The 20227-nt window shown below is 42.3% G+C and overlaps 1 protein-coding gene and 1 long non-coding RNA gene across 2 annotated transcripts; both read right to left on the bottom strand.

Annotated features, from left to right (window-relative positions):
- Positions 1-6989: 6989 nt before the first annotated feature.
- On the bottom strand, positions 6990-7782 carry LOC124874062. Its single transcript, XR_007039699.1, has 3 exons — positions 7622-7782; positions 7376-7398; positions 6990-7276 (listed from the first exon to the last, which is right to left on the bottom strand). It is a non-coding gene; the product is annotated as an uncharacterized LOC124874062 (long non-coding RNA).
- A 1011-nt stretch (positions 7783-8793) lies between these two features.
- Positions 8794-19212, bottom strand: pa2g4b (proliferation-associated 2G4, b). The gene is made up of 13 exons (XM_047365858.1): positions 18962-19212; positions 16698-16826; positions 16506-16611; positions 15084-15153; positions 14889-14981; positions 11578-11641; positions 11391-11469; positions 11229-11307; positions 11009-11142; positions 10820-10914; positions 10010-10137; positions 9863-9916; positions 8794-9785 (listed from the first exon to the last, which is right to left on the bottom strand). The coding sequence occupies exons 1-13, from the start codon at positions 19047-19049 to the stop codon at positions 9726-9728; spliced, it is 1179 nt and encodes a 392-aa protein (XP_047221814.1). The 5' UTR covers positions 19050-19212; the 3' UTR covers positions 8794-9725.
- Between the last annotated feature and the right edge of the window lie 1015 nt (positions 19213-20227).

Raw genomic sequence — 20227 nt, 5'->3', positions numbered from 1 at the left:
TTAGAGCACTTCATTCTTCCCTCTGCTATACTTTTATGTTGGTTAAATTTTTCAGCAAGACTTGGCACCTGCCCATATTGCCAAAGGTAGATGTAGGCCACTTGGTTGCATTTTAAATTCATGGATCCACCACCTTAACGTGGTGGAGGGGTTTGAGTGCTCGAATGATCCTAGAGGCTATGTTGTCTGGGGCTTAAATGCCCCTGGTAGGGTCTCCCATGGCAAACAGGCTCTAGGTGACGGGTCAGACAAAGAGCGGTTCGAGAATCCCTCATGACGACTACAGAATCAAGGCACGTGACGTCGCCCGGTATGGCGGAGTCGGTGTCCCACCCTGGAGCCAGGCCTGGAGTAGGGACTCGTCGGAGAGCGCCTGGTGGCCAGGTTGCTCCTCGCGGGACCCGGCCGGGCCAAGCCCGAACAAGAGACGCGAGACCATCCCCCAGTGGGCCCACCACCTGCAGGGGGAACCGTGAGGGACCGGTGTAAAGAGGATTGGGCGGCAGACGAAGGTGGAGACCTCGGCGGCCCCGATCCCCGGATGCCCCCCAGCTCAGCCGTCTCGTGTTGGGGTTTACCCCAGTGGATGAGAGGGTCGCATCCCTGCGCCTTCGGGTTGGGGAGAGGTCTCTGACTATCATTTCGGCCTACGGGCCGAGTGGTAGTGCGGAGTACCCGGCCTTCTTGGTGTCCCTGTCAGGGGTGCTGCATAGTGCCCCTCCCGGGGACTCCATTATTCTGCTGGAGGACTTCAACGCCCACGTGGGAAACGACAGTGACACCTGGAGAGGCGTGATTGGGAGGAATGGCCTCCCCGATCTGAATCCAAGCGGTGTTTTGTTATTGGACTTCTGTGCTAGTCACGGATTGTCTATAATGAACACCATGTTCAAACATAAGGGTGTCCATCAGTGGACTTGGCACCAGGATACCCTAGGCAGGAGGTCAATGATCGACTTTGTTGTCGTATCATCAGACCTTCGGCCGCATGTTTTGGACACTCGGGTGAAGAGAGGGGCTGAGCTGTCCACTGATCACCACCTGGTGTGAGTTGGATCCGCTGGAGGAGGAGAAAGGCAGACAGACTTGGCAGGCCAAGAGCATAGTGAGGGTCTGCTGGGAGCGTCTGGCGGAGCCCTTGGCCAGGGATGTATTCAACTCTCACCTCCGGGAGAGCTTTGACCAGATTCCGAGGGATGTTGGAGACATAGAGTCCGAATGGACCATGTTCTCCACATCTATTATCGATGCTGCTGCCCGTAGCTGCGGCTGTAAGGTCTGCGGTGCCTGTCGCGGCGGCAATCCCCGAACCCGGTGGTGAACACCGGCAGTAAGGGATGCTGTTAAGCTGAAGAAGGAGTCCTATCGGTTGTGGTTGGCTTGTGGGACTCCTGAGGCGGCTGACGGGTACCGTGGGGCCAAGCGTGCCGCGGCCCGGGCGGTGGCAAAGGCAAAAACTCGGACCTGGGAGGAGTTCGGTGAGGCCATGGAGAAGGACTACCAGTTGGTCCCGAAGCGATTCTGGCAAACCGTCCAGCGCCTCAGGAGGGGGAAGCAGTGCTTCGCCAACATTGTTTACAGTGGGGTTGGGGAGCTGCTGACCTTGACCGGGGACATTATCGGCCGGTGGAAGGAGTACTTCGAGGATCTCCTCAATCCTGCCATCACGCATTCCCTGGTGGAAACAGAGGCTGGGGACTCGGGGTTGGACTCTTTCATCACCCAGGCTGAAGTCACCGAGGTTGTTAAAAAGCTCTGGGGTGGCAAGGCTCCGGGGTTGGATAAGATCTGCCCTGAGTACCTCAAGTCTTTGGATGTTTGGGGCTGTCATGGTTGACACGCCTCTTCAACATTGCGTGGCGGACGGGGACAGTGCCTTTGGATTGGCAGACTGGGGTGGTGGTCCCCCTTCATAAGAAGGGGGACCGGAGGGTGTGTTCCAACTACAGGGGGATCACACTCCTCAGCCTCCCTGGTAAGGCCTACGCCAGGGTATTGGAGAGGAGAGTCCGGCCGATAGTCGAACCCCGGCTTCAGGAGGAGCAGTGTGGTTTTTGTCCCGGCCGTGGGACACTGGACCAGCTCTATACCCTCTACAGGGTACTCGAGGGTTCATGGGAGTTTCCCCAACTGGTCCACATGTGTTTTGTGGACCTGGAGAAGGCATTCGACTGTGTTCCTCGTTATGCCCTGTGGGGTTGCTCCAGGAGTATGGAATCGGGGGCCCTTTACTAGGGGCCATCCGGTCTCTGTACAAGCGGAGCAGGAGTTTGGTTCGCATTGCCGGCACTAAGTCGGACCTGTTCCCGGTGCATGTTGGATTCCGGCAGGACTGCCCTTTGTCACCGGTCCTGTTCATAACTTTTATGGACAGGATTTCTAGGCGCAGCCAAGGGCCGGAGGGGGTCTGGTTTGGGGACCAGAGGATTTCGTCTCTTCTTTTTGCAGATGACGTGGTCCTGCTGGCCCCATCTAGCCAAGACCTACATAATTATTAAATAAACATGTAATAATCAAGTGTTTCTGTCCACCTTTCCAAGAGTTTAACTTTAAATTACTAGCAGTTATTCTAAAATACTGTGAGTTTTTGACTGTGCAAAACTATGTCACACCCTGTCTGCACTGAAAGGCTGATAATTAAAAGGTTAACGACCAAGGTATCACTGTGGCTGGCTGGCCAACCAACTGCACCAGTATTGGTGCTCTGTTTAGAGATCAACATCATCTTGTCTCCTATCAGCCATCCAGGGTATCACAGATGCAATGTTATCCCAAAATGTGGTAAAATAATAGAACATTCTGCAGAAACATTCACATGGTTTATGATATCTTGTGGCTTTCCACATGGCTCTCATTTGCAGCTTCATTTGTGCCAGCAAAACAGTCCCGGTTTAAAATAGCTCTGTTGTTTCCTGGTAACGGACACTTCTTTGTATTTGCTCTGAGGGTGATGACTTTTATGATCCTTTGTGTACAGAGAGCAAGCACTCTGAAGCAACAATAATCAAGTCATGTGAGACATGTACACAGCCTTGCAAAAGTATCCATAACCCTTGAAGATTTTCACATTTTGTCATGTTACAACTAATAGATCAATGTATTTTATTGTTATTTATGTGCATGCACTCACAAATTGACTTGGTGGAAATGTAGCAAATGGAACAACCTTGTTGAAAACCAAAAGAGATTATGATTGCTGTTTGTCACATGCCATGTAGGAGAAAGATCAGTCATGTGGCATTCTGGCCAAATGACACAAAAACTGAACTTTTTGGCCTACATGTAAAATGTTGCATTTTGCCCTGAACACACCCTCTCCACTATAAATTCTGGTGGGGTGGTGGTGATATGAGATCTCTGGTTGATGGTTTCCTGTAATGCCCTTAGCTGTTCTTATTACACAAGTACTGTTTTTGAACTGACTCTTTTAATGTTAATTTTAGAACTTAAAACTGGAGTTGCTTCAACACTTCAAGTCAAATATAGTGGCTTGACCTTTTTCAGATTTTGTCACATTACAACCACAAAATTCAATATATTTTATCGAGATTGTATGTGATAAACCATGATGTGAAAGAAAAAAGATGCATGGCTTTCATATTTTATGTTACAAAGTAACACTGCATATCACCCTGATTGCACCTCTCCCCCCCCGTGAAACACGGTGGAGCTAGCGTCCTACTACGACGATAATTTGCTTGAGCGGGGGCAGGGTAGCTGGTCAGAGTTGATGAGTTGATGGGAAGATGGATGGAGCTAAATATGGGGCATTCCTGAATGAAAACCTGTTAGAGGTTGCAAAAGACTTGATACTGGTGTGAAGGTTCACCTTTCTTCAACACAGAGCCAGGGCTACAATGCAATGGTCTAAGTAGAAGTATTCATGTGTTAGAACGGCCAGTCAAAGTTCAGACCTAAATCTAAACCTAAAGCCTAAATTAAAGAATTGAAAATTGATGTTCACTTAGGCTTTCCATCCAGTCTGATTGAGTTTGAGCAATTTTGCAAAGAAAAAAGTGCAACAATTCAGTCTGCAGAGCTGCTGAAGACATACCCCAAAAAACCTGCAGCTGTCATTGCAGCGAAAAGCGGTTTGTAACAAATACTTGCTCGGGGGGGCTTAACACAGATGCATTTTAAACTTTTCAAATTCTTGTTTGTAAAAAGTGAAAGTTCAGTTTTGCTGCACATCTCAAATATGCATAAATGTATGTGGATCTGTCGCAAACAAAATTCGAAAATACATTAAAGTTTGTTCGCAATGTTAAAAGTTGAAGGAGTTTCAATATTTTTGTAAGGCAGGTTTACTGCAAAGACATTTCAGTTAGAGACTAATTTCAAATGTTTTGAGGGTGTGAAAACTGTTTTTAATACAACAAAATCTCATTTTAATATATGGCATTTGACTTTGTGATTACCATGTTTTTGTCACGGTCTTATTTAATCTTTTTTTACTCTTGAATATTGTAAATGCTCTGCATCGCCTGTTTGGGAAAACAATCTCTGTACCTGCAAGAAAGAAGTGTTTACTCACAACTTGTTTCATGCATTTTGAAAACATCTTGAGCACACTTTAAATTTATTCATGTCAATCCACTCCATGAACCAACTCGCAATCTTTTTTGTCAATCGGCAGTGTTGTTTTGTACACGTTGACCGCTTATTAGTTCTCTTGTCGCTGAGACCCTACAACCCGCATATTAAGAAAGAAATATTTCAATGAAAACCAAACTGATTAATTGAAGAATGATACGAGCTTCTCTGATCTACAGCAGAAGCAGAAGTGGAAGTCACAGGATTATGTCTGAGATGTCTAAATTATGTGAACTATGATGCAAGAAAGGTTCCAAGTCACTGGGTCTCATGACAGTCAAGTGAAACCTTTGGCCTTAGCAGAACCTCATAACATTTAGAGTCAACAACAGAAATATATATTTTTAGCTGTGGGAAAGTTTACATTGAACTAACACATGAAATACTACTATTCATATAGGACAATACACCTTTTTTCAAGTAAACTTTCTGTTCTTTACATGGATTATAAAAACCATTAACTTCAACACATTTTCTTTAAACAGCGCCATCTAGGATCTTCCCCACACCTGCTTCCTTAGATGGAAAGTTAATTTTCAACTAATTTATCTATAAAAAGTCCAAAAGCTATAAAAGACATCTGTTATGATCTCACGGGCTGCTGTATTGTTTACAAGAACTCAACAGAATTTGAAAGGAACATGTCATTAGCTGTAAGCAGTAAACGCAAATATGCCTGTTTTATTAGTCAGCTTGCTTTGAGTTTCATTTAGTCCCCAGCAGAAAATAAAAGAGCATTAATTCGCAAAAGACAGGATGAATAACCCGCTCAAGCTTTAAAGAATGATGTCCGTGTGTTGGATGGGTGCGAGGACTTGTTATCACTCATGTAAAAACTTTGTGCTGTAATGCACCTGCACTCTACTGTGCATCTCTGGTATGCAGTTTTCTCTGTGTGCTGTCCTCCCTCCTGTGTGTGAGATCACCGTTATCTATTTCCCATGAGAACCAGCCTCCTTTCGGTCTCACACACACACACACACCCTGTCTGAACTGTCTGTTGCATATAAATAAAGAGATAGGGTGTCAAAACTTTGTAGTTACACTGCAAAGTGGGCTACCCTTGTCACAAGTAAAACTGACTGTGTCTCGTTCTTACCTCTGAGTTGACTGAATAATACCTAACACCGTGTATAATTGTTTGTACTGAGTCCCGCCAACGTTAAAGCCACCTCTGCTTGATACAAGGAAATGATCATTGTGAAATATTGTGATGAAGACATTGGCCATGATAAATACACATTTTCATTACTCGTTTAGTTCTTGCTTGGATTTAAGATGCTACCAACACTTTGGGATATTAACAGTAGCATCTCAAGTACTGAGAATTTCCCATCTCTTATCCAGATAGATAGTTAGCAAATAGAGCTGCTAAAAAAATTAACTTTTGTTAGTATTAAAATGTATCTTTTATTGAACTTTTTGTTTAGCTTTAGTCTTATTTTTAAGTACAAATCTATGGCGAATTGACATTTGGGGACTACACTTTTGACACAAAAATATTCAAATTAGACCTATTTAACCAGATTAATTCTGGATAGTGAGAACTTGTGTCCATTGCCTTGGTTAGACCAGTATTCCTATATTTTGCCTACCTCTAGTAATTGTTATGATGCTGAAGAAAAAAGACAAAACTGCTTCTCTCCTAAACCCAATATAAATAGACTTTACAATTCTTACCTCAGATTCCCTTAGTTTTCAATATCTGATTACTCATTTCAGGTCACAGGAGAGCAAGGTGGTAGTGCCCATCTCCATCGGTAAAAGCTGGGGTACACCATGGACAGGTCACCAGTCCATCAGAGACCAACAACCATGACCACACATACCTACGGAAGCACTTAAAAGATGCCAAGCAACCCAACAGAATACCCAGTATCATGCATATGAAGAACATGCAAACTCAATGTAGTAAACCACCTGGCTGGGATTCAAACCCAGTACTTTCTTGCTGCAAGACACCAGTGACAAGTTCACCACCAACACATTTCAGTGGTTGATAGGACACTGTCATTTGCAGTCAGGTCACCCCCCAGAGTAATCATGCCTGAATATCAACAAAAACTACAAAACCAAATGCCAGAATATCACCAGCATAGCTCTCAAAAATAAGAAAATTGATAAAGCAATGAATCAACATACAAACTAATGACCTATATGGAAATACTAGGCATGTAAGACTTTTATGAGCCTAAAATTGAGATTGTTTTTAAATTTGGGATTCTGTAGAAACCTTGAATATTTAGCCATATTGTTTCAGGACCCGTATCCCACCCCCATATCTAGAAATCCTTTGACTTTCCCCAACATCAGAAATGTAATTTAAACCCTTATTCAAAGAGCAGTGGCATCAATATATCTGTCTGCATCCATTTTGAAAAAGAGGAAAACAAAGATTGGGATTTTATAAATCAAAACCTTTAATCAATGTACAAACAAAACCAAATGACTTAAGTCAAGGAATTAAGACGAGTCCAGAATGTCCCAGTGGAAAAGCCTGCCATCAGACTAGACCTGGTTCAGCTCCTGATGATCTTCTCCCACAGGCCTTCAGACTTATACACAGAAAGCTCCTGGTTCTCCAGCTCTGCTCACCGGCCTTGTTGATGGCACCATGCCGCAGAAACAGGACAGGACGCCTCACTTGGACCTCTGCCTCATCTTTCTCCTTTTGCGCTTCAGCCTGCACATGCAATCATAGACTAGTTAGAGAAAATATTTTACAGTTTACTGAAACGCTTCACAATGCCACCGACAAAAAGTGCAGCATGTGGAATCTCACCTGCGCATGCGCTTCTTTCGCCACTGCGAAGGAAACGTTTAAAATCTTTGTCAGTTATACTCAAAATGTTATGTAAAAAATACTCATAAAACAACTGAAATGCAAGATACATTTAATGGCAATAACTTTTAAGGGGCGTTCGAAGGTCTCTAAAGAAATGAATAACGCTTCCTTGCTAAGTTGGCTACCATATGCTAGCAACATTTTAAATAAACTTAACGCACTATAGAAAACAAAAACACCTACCTTAGCTCTCATCTCGAGGAGTGAAGGCTGAAAACAAAATAGAAATATCAAATTCTGCCTTTATGATTTTTTTTAAAAGAAGGATTCAGTTGGATTCTGGCGGCAACTTATCGTAGTCACCAAAAGCTAACGAATCGTCTCCACATCTGACGTCTTTCTCTAGCGACGCCGTTTAAAAGTGACATGTGACGTCAACTGTCAGGGACGAAAGATGGTTGGGAAATTGAGTTTTCTGCATTCTGCAGCACAGAGACGGGTTTTTAGCGTCAATCCTGTCGTTTTAATGAGATTTTTAGTTAGGTAAATTTGTTTTGACTTATTTCCTGCTTATTATTACTGAGAATGACTTTGTTTAGAATAAGCTAAAGATAGTTTTATTATTATAAATCTTCAGGTGGTAAACTGAAATTCATAGCAAGCCAAAGTAGCTTTATTTAATAAGACATGCTCTTCTTACATGGCTGGTCCGATCTTTGCATACACTCACCACTTTGTTATAACTTGAGGCTTTTTAAAATGCACTGGAACCAGTCTTGTCCCAGTGTGGAATGATAGGAAAGATAAGATACTACCTCAAGCTTTATTTAAAAGCAAGATGTGGGTGCACAACTTTAAATTTATTGTGGATTTTATCTAATTCACACAGGGTCAAAAGTATACCTAAGGCTTAAAAAATGTCTGCAAGTAGAAGAAAAAAACCACAGTTTTGTTTCCATCAGTGAGGTTCTGGCAGTATGACTGAACGCTTAACCTCTAAACTAATCAGAATTGGTAGTTTAGGTAACATTGTTGAATATTCCAATTACAATATTAAATAAATATATATTAAAAACATAAAAATGTTTCAACAACAAGATGAGCTGAATATCTTACCCACCTCCAGAAGAAGGGTTGCTAAACACACATAAAATTAGAAGTCAAATCTTTCCAGCTGGTGCCAAATGATGTGCTCAATGCAAACAGATTAAAAAACCTAACTTGCATCTCACAAACGTAAACCTAAGTTAAATGTGGATAGGTCGATATTTCAGGAAAGTAATCCACATCTTCCCAAATTTGCTGCTTTCATTCCGAAGACACTGAACACAATTTAATATCCTTTAATATTAATAATAATGTTAAATTGTCTTTATTATAACTCAAACAAATAAAGAGACCACAACCAGAAAAACTTCGATGCCAGATGGTTATTTATTGTTTCCAAAAATAGTCTCTGAAACTAGGATTTACAAAAGTGCCCATAAATCTAACAAGTGTGGAGTTCTTGTGTACAAACAGATGACCGTCAGACCTCATGGTGGCACCAGAGGACTGAATGCTGAAACCTGGGCAGGAGTTTGAACTGTGCCCCCCCAACAGTTGCATTACTGAAATGACACGTCTCAAGATGTCAGTTTTAGAAATCGATAGCCTAGTAGCCTAATCGAATATCACACAATGAACCAGAGCACAGATCTAAGTGATAGTAATGCTGCAGTTCAGCTTTATTCACAAGAAACAACAAAAGATGTAATAAAAATGTGTATTTCCATAATTTTCAAAGACATGGCTTCAACTGGACCACCTGTAATCCTCTACATGCTCGCTCAAACTTTCATTGGTATGGTTAAAACTGAAGGGAACCCTCAGAGCAAACTGAATGTTGAAATATTGTGTGAATATGCTCTCTTCCAATGGAGAACTGCAGGCACTCAGAGAAAATCGCTGCCTCAAGGATAGGAAAGCTAACCTGTTTCATACGTTTGCTTGTGTTCTGCTGTTGTCACCTCGCTGGGAGCTATTCTGGTGTAAATGTGTCTTTCAGGGACTAACGCCCGATCCTAATGAGGCAGATCATCACCTAAGGTTCTGATTTTTGTTTAAGCTTGTGTGTGGATGGAGACTCCAGTGTGTAAAAGTGAGTTTGTCTAGAATAAATGGGACTCAATTCCATGTTTATGTGTATTTTTGTTGGAGTGACAGAATTCAGGAGCAGCTTCCTCCCAGACTGACATTAGAGGTATTCACAGCAGCTATGCCCTCAAGTCCCTCAGACAGCCGGGACAGAAAGAATCGTGACGTCTGTTCTTTGTGTCAACGGGTTTCTGTCACCGTTTATTGAAATTTACTCGGCGGCTTCGGTCTCCATCGCCTGTCCTGTTGCATTCTCTACCGTCTTTGAAGCCTGTCAACACAAGAGATAAAATGAGGTCTGAGCAAAGAGCCTGAAAACAGGTTTCAAAAAAGCAGTCAGAAAATCACCTTCTTTTTCTTCTTCTTCTGAGTCTTGCGGCTGGCTGAGCTCTGAAGCAGAGCCTATGAACAAAACACATACAGTCTTATGAGGTAAACCAAAAAATATATCTGCACACGTGAGTGTTCATGTCTCATCCATGACAGAGGTCTAACCTTCAGCTCTGGGTCCTCCACATCGTGCTCAGACTTGTAGAGCTCGGGCTCATAGAGGCTGTTGGTGATCCGCAGAGGTCCGTTGGCCATGAGCAGCACGGTGAACTTGAACTGGGCCACAAACTCCCCTGTGCAAAGATGGAGTTAGGAGGTAAAGATAATGATGAAAGGTGTGTGGGCATGAAGACACGGTACCAAGGTTCCTGCAAACTTTAATGTCAACATCCCCATCCCATCGATTCTAAATAACACTTGTGTTGATATAGTTGTGAGAATGACTCAGAGAATTAACTCAGATCCCATTTCTGCAGAAACATCTACTGGGAGAGAGGAGACACAGACAGCGACTGCCAACAGATCGGGAGTTTGACCTGACTCTGTCTAAATTATAGCCTGTTGGCCTCATTTGTTTTAGTAAATTGAACAACGGTTCCACTCAGCAAAACTCATTTCTGCTTAAATTTCCACCCCAGCTAGTGTATTCTCAACAACTGCAGGATCAGCCCCTTACCACCGCAGGCGTCTGTGAATATGTACCTGCATTTATCCAGACAGTGACTTACAGCTGAGAACCACAGAGAGGCCATTTTCCTCAATCAGTATGAGATCTGAACCCAAATCTGCTTAGATAGAATATAAACATCTTTTTTTTTACAGATAAAAAAAGTCTATGCAGTGTTTTAAAGTGGAGGTTATACTGCTGTTGTGTGTCCAGACCATCAAAAAAAAAAATGATGAAGGACTTCTCTCATATGTGACTTGGTCACATATGCACAGTACCTCCCCAGCCTCCCTGATTGTTTCACTTACCTTCCTTGTCGTGCAGCACAGTGAACGGCTGCAGCAGCTCATGTTTGGCGCACTCCACCACTCCCAGCCTGGCCTTGCCTTCATCCTCGAATGCCCTGAGGACCCAAGGAATTAGGACAGGAAAAGAGGCATTAGTGTGAGCAAGTAAATGAGTGTAGCAACAATATCGATGAAGAGAGAAGACGTTACCTCAAAGTGAAAGGCATTGTGTCGAATCGTCTCTCCATCTCGCTGAAGAACGTGCGGGACGTTTTCATCTTCAATCCGTAGACCTTGTTGGGGTCCCGCTTGTAAACGGTGGTCCTCTGGCCTCCGTCCTTTGCCTGTATCATTAAACACAAACACAACTCCTTCATTCGTCAAGTATTGTTAACAAAATCAAGTCTAATTACACCAGAATGATCCATACCTTTCCCTCCCCGGTGCTGATCAGCACATCCACTGCATACACCTCATGCACTTCGAACTCAGCCTTCTCATGGTCCTTTCTGTAAACACACACAGGGATGCGGTCATCCGGCGGTGAAAGAGAAAGCATCCGACAGGACAGCGGCTTGCTGAGAAAGCTCACCTCTGCTGGTCCGTTGGGTTCTGAATGATGGTTTTCTCCCCATCGATCAAATGCTGTTTGAGCTGATGAGACAGCATGCCTGCAGACGAAGGAATAAAATGAGTTGATTGTCTCAGAATTCATGAAGCAGATCAGTTGAATTTCAAGTATATATATATATATATTTTTTTTGTTTATAAGCACCCACCCTCAATTGGGGAGCACTTGAATGACTTGGCGATCTTGCTCCAGGCTTCTGTGACCTGTGTGTTCTAAGGAGAGGGTACAGAGGAGCTGTAAGCACGGATCCTTGAGGTTAATCAGAGGTATACGGTGCCTTGTACGAGCATTCCTACTCTGTTAACTTCCTCATATTAAAGCTACGAACATCAACGCATTTTACGGGGATTTTTTTCCTCACAGACCATCACAAAAAAAAAAAACAATAATAATAAAAAATGTGCCATGCATTTGAATTCATCCCCTAACTCTGACACCCCATGATAAAATCCAGTGCAACCAATTCCTTTCAGTCAAGGTGGCCAAGGAGAGCATTAATCAGAGAAGTCCAAACATTCAGCCTGCTTAGGGGACCTGAAAAAGAAAGCCCTTGTTGAAAGAAGCCACAAGTTACATATAGGACAGAGCAAACATGTGGAAGAAGGTGGTCTGGTGAGACGAATCCAAAAAATTTACTTTTGGATTACATGCTGGGGGGAAGGGGCTGCCACTGAAAAGGTCCGAACACAACATCCCCTATGGGAAACATGGTGGTGGCAGCACCATGCTGTGGGGATGCATTTCTTCATCGAGGACAGGAACGCTGGACAGAGTTGACGGAGCTAAACAGAGGGAAATCCTGAATAAAAGTCTGTTAGAGACTCCAAAAACTTAAGTTTGGGGTGTTTATGTCCACCTCCACAGTAGAGGCTGACATTTTTTCGGGAGTCCCACGGGTCACGGGATTCCCATGGGAATCCCGCGGGACGGGAGACAGCATCAGTAAAGATCACGTGATTGGGACGGTACAGGATAAAAAAATGAACGGGAGCAGACGGGAGCGGGAGTTAACCAATAGGAGGGAAAATAAACTAGGATCAATTGTCCTTGGAAATGTAAAACTGAGACTTCGTTATAAACTTTAAGAAAAAAAACTTGAATCGACGCCGCCATTGTGTAGTTTTTTTCCAAGAAGCCTAAACTATAATGTGAGTCAAACCAACTACACGACCCACAAGCCAACAGTGCTTCTGCTCGATGCGTTTGCTCCCTCCATCCTGAACGCAGGTGGAGAACTGGACGTGGTAAAATTGGATTTGTAACGTAAAGTCAGAAGTAAGGACTTATCTATTAAACTCATAGAGCTGACAGGAAAGTCGCAAATATTACCGAACTTCAGGAGAGTTGAATGCAGCGGTGTTAACACGCAGTCTGCTGCTTGTAAAACGTGTTTAGTCGTAATCAAGTTCACCAGTGATTAAGGGACACTTGTAAGACAGATTCTGGATTAAATCAACCCTGCATCTCTTCATTCATCAAACCAAAAGTATCATCATGTGTCAAGTCTCATCTGACCAACAAAATTGCTGCATGTGCACTAAAGATTTAAGAGGTAAGGTACGGAAGCCCGTGAGGGGACATGGGGAAATTTATTTATTTTGCGTTCCCACGTAATACTTTTGCGTTCAGCATTTTGGAACAACAGCACAGATGACAAACTGCTCATAAAACAAACACTGATATGTCAATGATATGGTTTATTTTTCATATGCAGGTTAACACGCAGTAAACAATGCGATTAAATGTTTAGGATATGAAGAACCGTTCAAATCACGATAAAAACAAAAACACTAATGGCGTACAAAAAAAAGTACACATCATGCAGCAGTAATAAGGAAATAAAGTGTCACAGATGTGGTTTCGTGCAGCATTATTGTTCAGTAGTTTGTTTGACAGCTTGTGAATAAAAACTGTCTTTTAGTCTGATTTGAAGATAATTTTATTTAAGGCTGATTTCAAAATAAAACTCAATAAATCTCAAAACAGGTGTAGTGTTTGTTTCATTTTTGCAGTTATCTGGTTTGGAAACTATCCCACAAAGTATTGCGAAATAACGCAAAGACTATTGCGTGGGGACACAAAAAAGAAAAAAACCCCCCCCCTGTCCTCTCGCGGACTCCGTATAGAAAGGCTTCATCAAGGGAAGATATTAAATAAATATGTTGTGAAATAGAAAAACATTGAATGTACCATTAAATGTACCATTTATTTAATACATCATTAAATATTAAGTGTACCACTAATTACGTCAGGTCGTCTTTAAAATTATACTTAATTATTCAGTGGCACATTTAATTGCATAATAGTCCATTTCATGATATAATGGTACATTTATTGTTTCTAATGATGTATTAAATAAATAAATGGTACCTTTAATTTAATGGCACATTTAATGTTACATTTCTTTCATGTTACATTTACTTCACTTATGGGACATTCACAACATTTATTTATTTAATGATGATTTTATTGTATTAAATATGTCCAGTTTGACCCTCCATTCTTGAAGCCTGTATAGGAGGTCATGTCAGAATTTGAATCAGGTGTTCTGGAGCAGACACACATCTAAAACCTGCAGAGAAGGGGTCCCTGAGGACCAGGGCTGTGAACCATTGAGGTACAGTTTCTAAATTATGAAGGTAATGCCTTTTTGGCCTTTTGTTCACCAAGTACAGTTCTCTTACTAGGTGACTTTTTCTTTCGTTTCAGCAACTTGAAACATAAAAGTAATGTCATTGTTCAAAGGAAACGATCACTTAATAAATGAGTAAAATACAACTAGGTACATTTTGTTTAGTCAGCTAAGATAGGCATGGTCTGTTTTCTTGTTTGATATTTTATTATTTCTTCATTATTATTCTTTTTACTTTAACTGGCCTTTACTACAACTAAAAACAGGGACCTAACTGGTCCTTCAAACAAAGAAATTGCCAAAAGACTAAATGAAGAAATCAAAAATGGGAGAGGCACAGGAGTGGGAGTCGTTCTAACTGGGAGCGGGACGGGAGTGGGAGTCAATTTACCAGGATTGGGACGGGACAGGACTTTTTTCGTTATGCTGGCCTGGGATTGGGATGGGACAAGACATTTTTCTGTAGGAGCGGGATGGGGCAGGAGAGAAAATCCACTCCGGTATCATCCTCTACTCCACAGCTGGGTCATAACCATAAACATGCGGTCAGAGTCGCAGTTCAGTGGTTTAGATAAAAACATATTTATGTGTTGGAATGGTCCAGTCAAAGTCCGGACATATATACAATTGAATCTGTGGCAAGACTTCAAAATGGATGTTCACAGATGCTCTCAAAACAATCTGACTGAGCTTGAAGTATTCTGTAAAAAAGGATGGGCAAAAGTCTTAGATGTGTAAATCCCCCCCCCCCCAAAAAAGTTCAAGGGATATGAATACTTTTGCAAGCATCCACTGCAAGCCACTGTATATGAAAGGGAGAGAGTTACCTGGTTTCCTGGCTTGACGAGCCGGAGAGCAGCTTCTGCACACAGGTGAGCTGCTTTGATGACATCAGCTTTCCGTCCTGTTACAGGATTTTCCTGAGGAAGACAGAGCAGCCCAGTTAAAAATGGGCAAATTAGTACTTAGCTGGTAATGTTGCAACAATGCACGCATGATATAGTCCAATGGCGATAACACACCTTGGTTGCTCCAACAACGAAGCTGTGAGCCACATTTGAGATGAAGCCATCAACATGCACCCCAAGATCACTGCAAACACAGAACAAGAAGACAGTAGGTAAAGAGAGCAATCACTTACAGGGGTTGGACAATGAAACTGAAACACCTGGTTTTAGACCACAATAATTTATTAGTATGATGTAGGGCCTCCTTTTGCGGCCAATACAGCGTCAATTCGTCTTGGGAATGACATATACAAGTCCTGCACAGTGGTCAGAGGGATTTTAAGCCATTCTTCTTGCAGGATAGTGGCCAGGTCACTACGTGATACTGGTGGAGGAAAATGTTTCCTGACTCGCTCCTCCAAAACACCCCAAAGTGGCTCAATAATATTTAGATCTGGTGACTGTGCAGGCCATGGGAGATGTTCAACTTCACTTTCATGTTCATCAAACCAATCTTTCACCAGTCTTGCTGTGTGTATTGGTGCATTGTCATCCTGATACACGGCACCACCTTCAGGATACAATGTTTGAACCATTGGATGCACATGGTCCTCAAGAATGGTTCGGTAGTCCTTGGCAGTGACGTGCCCATCTAGCACAAGTATTGGGCCAAGGGAATGCCATGACATGGCAGCCCAAACCATCACTGATCTACCCCCATGCTTCACTCTGGGCATGCAACAGTCTGGGTGGTACGCTTCTTTGGGGCTTCTCCACACCGTAGCTCTCTTGGATGTGGGGAAAACAGTAAAGGTGGACTCATCAGAGAACAATACATGTTTCACATTGTCCACAGCCCAAGATTTGTGCTCCTTGCACCATTGAAACCAACGTTTGGCATTGGCATGAGTGACCAAAGGTTTGGCTATAGCAGCCCGGCCGTGTATATTGACCCTGTGGAGCTCCTGACGGACAGTTCTGGTGGAAACAGGAGAGTTGAGGTGCACATTTAATTCTGCCGTGGTTTGGGCAGCCGTGGTTTTATGTTTTTTGGATACAATCCGGGTTAGCACCCGAACATCCCCTTCAGACAGCTTCCTCTTGCGTCCACAGTTAATCCTGTTGGATGTGGTTCGTCCTTCTTGGTGGTATGCTGACATTACCCTGGATACCGTGGCTCTTGATACATCACAAAGACTTGCTGTCTTGGTCACAGATGCACCAGCAAGACGTGCACCAACAATTTGTCCTCTTTTGAACTCTGGTATGTCACCCATAATGTTGTGTGCTTTTCAATATTTTGAGCAAAACTGTGCTCTTACCCTGCTAATTGAACCTTCACACTCTGCTCTTACTGGTGCAATCAATGAAGACTGGCTACCAGGCTGGTCCAATTTAGCCATGAAACCTCCCACACTAAAATGTCAGGTGTTTCAGTTTCATTGTCCAACCCCTGTATCTCTGGCACGGTGGGGTGGTCGAACACTGGCGGCTTACATCTTTACAAGGTCCCCATCTTTCAGTACAACATCAGGGTCACTTTTCAGAGGAGAGAAGTGACATACGCAGTTGTTAACCGACACACAGGTGGGGAAAGCGATGCCTGAGAGAGACAGAAAGCAAATGAGGATGTTGGTCTGAGACACCGGTGATAACTCAAGAAAATCTAAAGGGAAAATAAGTATTTACCTTTCTTCATGTCTTTTTCCTTCTTGAAGATTTTACCAGTTTCTGCCGCGATGAATTCATCTCCTTTTTGACATAGGCTGAGCACAGAGACTCCCGCTGCAGCAGCCTCTGCTACTTTCTTCAAAGCCTCTGCAGGACAATACAAAAACCGACAGGGATCTGAATTAGAGAATGTAAAGCCTAATGAATGGCTTATCTGACAGATACGGTGCTATGCAAAGGTGCTTGCAACCCTCGCTCTTTTTCACATTGCGCCATGTCACAACCACAAACTTCTAAGTACGTTTTTGAGGATTTTATCCGATTGACTGACACAAAGTAGTGCTTAATTGTGAAGCAGAAGGAAAAGGATTTATAGTTTTAAATTGATTTTTTTGCAGGTAAGACACCAAAAAGTGTGGACACGCTTGTATGCAGCCCACTTGAAATCAGTACTCTGCAAAACCCCCTTCTGCTGCAATTACAGCTTCAAGTCTTTTGCGGTGTGTCTCTACCAGCTAGGCATATCTACCGACTGAAACCTTTGTAGATTCTTCCTGAAAAGATGGGATGGAGAGCATCTCCATCCCATCTTGTGTAGCTCTGACCATGTGCCAGAACTACACAAGATCGTTGTTTAAAACATTTGCAGCCTCCAACAGCTTTTCATTCAGTATTGCCCTCTATTTAGCTATATCCATCATCCCCTCAACTCTGACTAGCTTCCTTGACGCTGCTGAAGAAAATAATCCCCATAGAATGATGCTGCCACCACCATGTTTCACAGTGGAGGTGAGGTGTTCAGGGTGTTTTCATCCAGACACATACAGCATTTAGCATTTAAGCCAAAAAGTGCCCGACTGAAATTTGTCCTGTTAACAGATTTTCTTTAATTAATAATTAGTTGATTCTTAAAGACAGTTGGTTGCACTAGATCTTATATAGGATATCAGAGAAAAGTAGGTTGAATAGCAATGCACAGCACCCTTTTCAGATTTTTAAACAATTTTGAATACCATGTATTATTTTCCTTCCACCTTACAATTATGTACTAGCTTTGACATAGTGCTTAGTCACACAAAATCCCACCAAAAAACACGGTTTACAACTGTAGCGGGAAAAGAAATATAAAAAAGTTTAAGAGGACTACTTTTGCAAGGCACTGCATCACATCTGTCTATAAATCAAATGTAATATATTAGGGTAAAAAAACCAGATTGAATGACCAACAGGTTTAGATATACAACAGCTGGTTTGAGGCTGAAGCTTCTGACACGATCCTACACTGTCCTTTTGCTTCTGATTATTGTAAAATTAAGTTAGCAAAGAAGCCAACACTCGACAGATTGCCTGACAGCTGCATTTAAGTCCAAAACAACACAATCAGTAAATTAGCTGGTTTATACAATAATAAGCAGATTGATAAGAGTCCCTACAAGGGACAAGTCTGTTGCATGAAAAATCACAACTGTGGTCATTTTCAACCTCTCTGCTGGACTACAGTTTAGCTCTGGGGATAAAAACAAATAACTAAAAAGCTGCTCTATATTAATTATTTTTTAATCATTTTTTTATTTTTATTTAATTAGGCTGTGATTTAAACTAAAAAACTCTTTACCGTGGCTAAGAGACAAATTTTAAAATGACCTCAACATTATTATTACATTTTATTTAAATTGTAAGTGGAGTGAGAGCAGGTTCAGATTCTGTCATTCTGACTAGATGGTTACAAATGGAAACAAGTGGGTCCAAACAAAGTTAAATGGCAAGCTTATAAATAAAATTCAGACAAAACAGCCTTGATACTTTTCCAGTCTAAAATAAATAAATATTTAAATAAATAAATAGGAGTAATTATCATCTCCTTAGTACGCCGCATTTAAATGTAATCTGAATAGATTTGTAATAGAAGCGGGTTTCCATTTAAAGTCCTGCTACATTGGTCAACCATTGAGGTTTCATTGTTAACTGATAGTTTAGCGGTTCCTGCTAGCTGCTAACCAGTTAGCTCAGCCATGAAGCTAGCAGCGGAGCTCACGGAGCTAGATTCAATTTAACGGACCTCAGATACCAGACTGATAACATCTGCGTCAATGTTTAGCGACCACCGTTTTCTTTCCTTCTGTTTTTGTTACAAGCATTAGCTTTCTTCCTAATATAACCCAATCCTGGTCTTTTTTGCTGCGGCACATGGCACAGCTGCTTGGTCCTCGATAGCTGACACTGCTAACTAACGTCACACGGGTACTTATAAACTGATCAGTTTAAATCTGTTTTCCTCTTACGGTTTGCGATCTCTGCTCCCATCTTGTACTTGGTGACCACCAGGTCCTCGGCGATGGTCTGCTCTTGTGTCTCATCATCTCCAGACATGTTGGCAGTGTGCTGACCGCGAACTCAGACTAACTTTTTTCTTTCTCCGGTGGTTGTCAGTCAGTCAGCCAGACACAGAATAGACCACGCTGTTTCCGCGCCGCTACACGCGACGCACCAGTGTTGTGCAAGAAAAAGCGCCCCAGTCAGAGAAAGCACCATCAGAGGCGCCATGAACGCACCACCGCTCAAGGTTTTCACTAAATGTCAATAGAAATCAACAGTAGCAAAGCACTTAGTTATCTAAAGGACATAATTGCTGATATTTATCTTTTTAAGATAAATGGATATATGTGTAAGAGCTAATTTCTACAGTTTTCAGTTGCAGCTACGAATTAACATAATTTAACAGTGTCAGTCAACGAAAAATAATGTTATTGAAGCAACATAAGAATTTCACTGTATGATGTTTCAACTCATTTATTACTAAATATATGTCCCTTAGATATGTTTTCCACCACCAGGGGAGCTTTTAAAAACAGGGGTGCTTTTTTGGCACAACACCAGATCCCGCCCGCTGCCAAAGGCTCACTCCGCAGTCAAGAGAGCTCACGTCTATTATGGGGCGTCACACTCTAAACTGGCCCAGGAGATGAGAAAGCGTACACCATAGCTCGCTTAATTTGTACAGGGGAGTCGCTTTTTCTGAGCTCAATGTCGGAAAAAATAAAAATCATAATATAAACACAAACAAACCAACTTTAATTCCGAATTCTGAGTTAAAAAGTCGGATGTCTCTCAGTTGCAGGCTCTGTTGAGCATAAAACGTGCTGAAAGTTGACGGAATGAACTGTTTATAGGTAGTTATATCTGTTTGTATTCATTTCACGTTTTCTGAGCAATTCGTGTTCGATTAATTTACCGTGAGGGGTGTTTTTGAATTGTGTTTTGTCATTTTTTTGGCATGCCATCTTTTATATTTGTGAAGACACAAACAACAAATAAAATCTTCCAGAAAAGTTGTAGTTTCTAGACCAAATTTACCAGTGGGGGCAAAGAACAAAAGAATGAAAAAAGGGCAATATTTAACTGTTTAACATATTAGGTGAGCCACAGAACCTGGAGCTGCAATTTACAGACCAGTGCATATTATCCTAATAAATTCATTTAGTGTTATGTCTTCAGTAATGGGGCCATAACAGGGGCCAGGACCAGTTCTAGAGGGGCACTGGTCCCTG

The sequence above is a fragment of the Girardinichthys multiradiatus genome, chromosome 1, assembly GCF_021462225.1.
Source record: "Girardinichthys multiradiatus isolate DD_20200921_A chromosome 1, DD_fGirMul_XY1, whole genome shotgun sequence".
Lineage (NCBI taxonomy): Eukaryota > Metazoa > Chordata > Actinopteri > Cyprinodontiformes > Goodeidae > Girardinichthys > Girardinichthys multiradiatus.
Note: the sequence above shows the minus strand (reverse complement) of the source record. Positions and strands in the feature narration are given on the sequence as shown.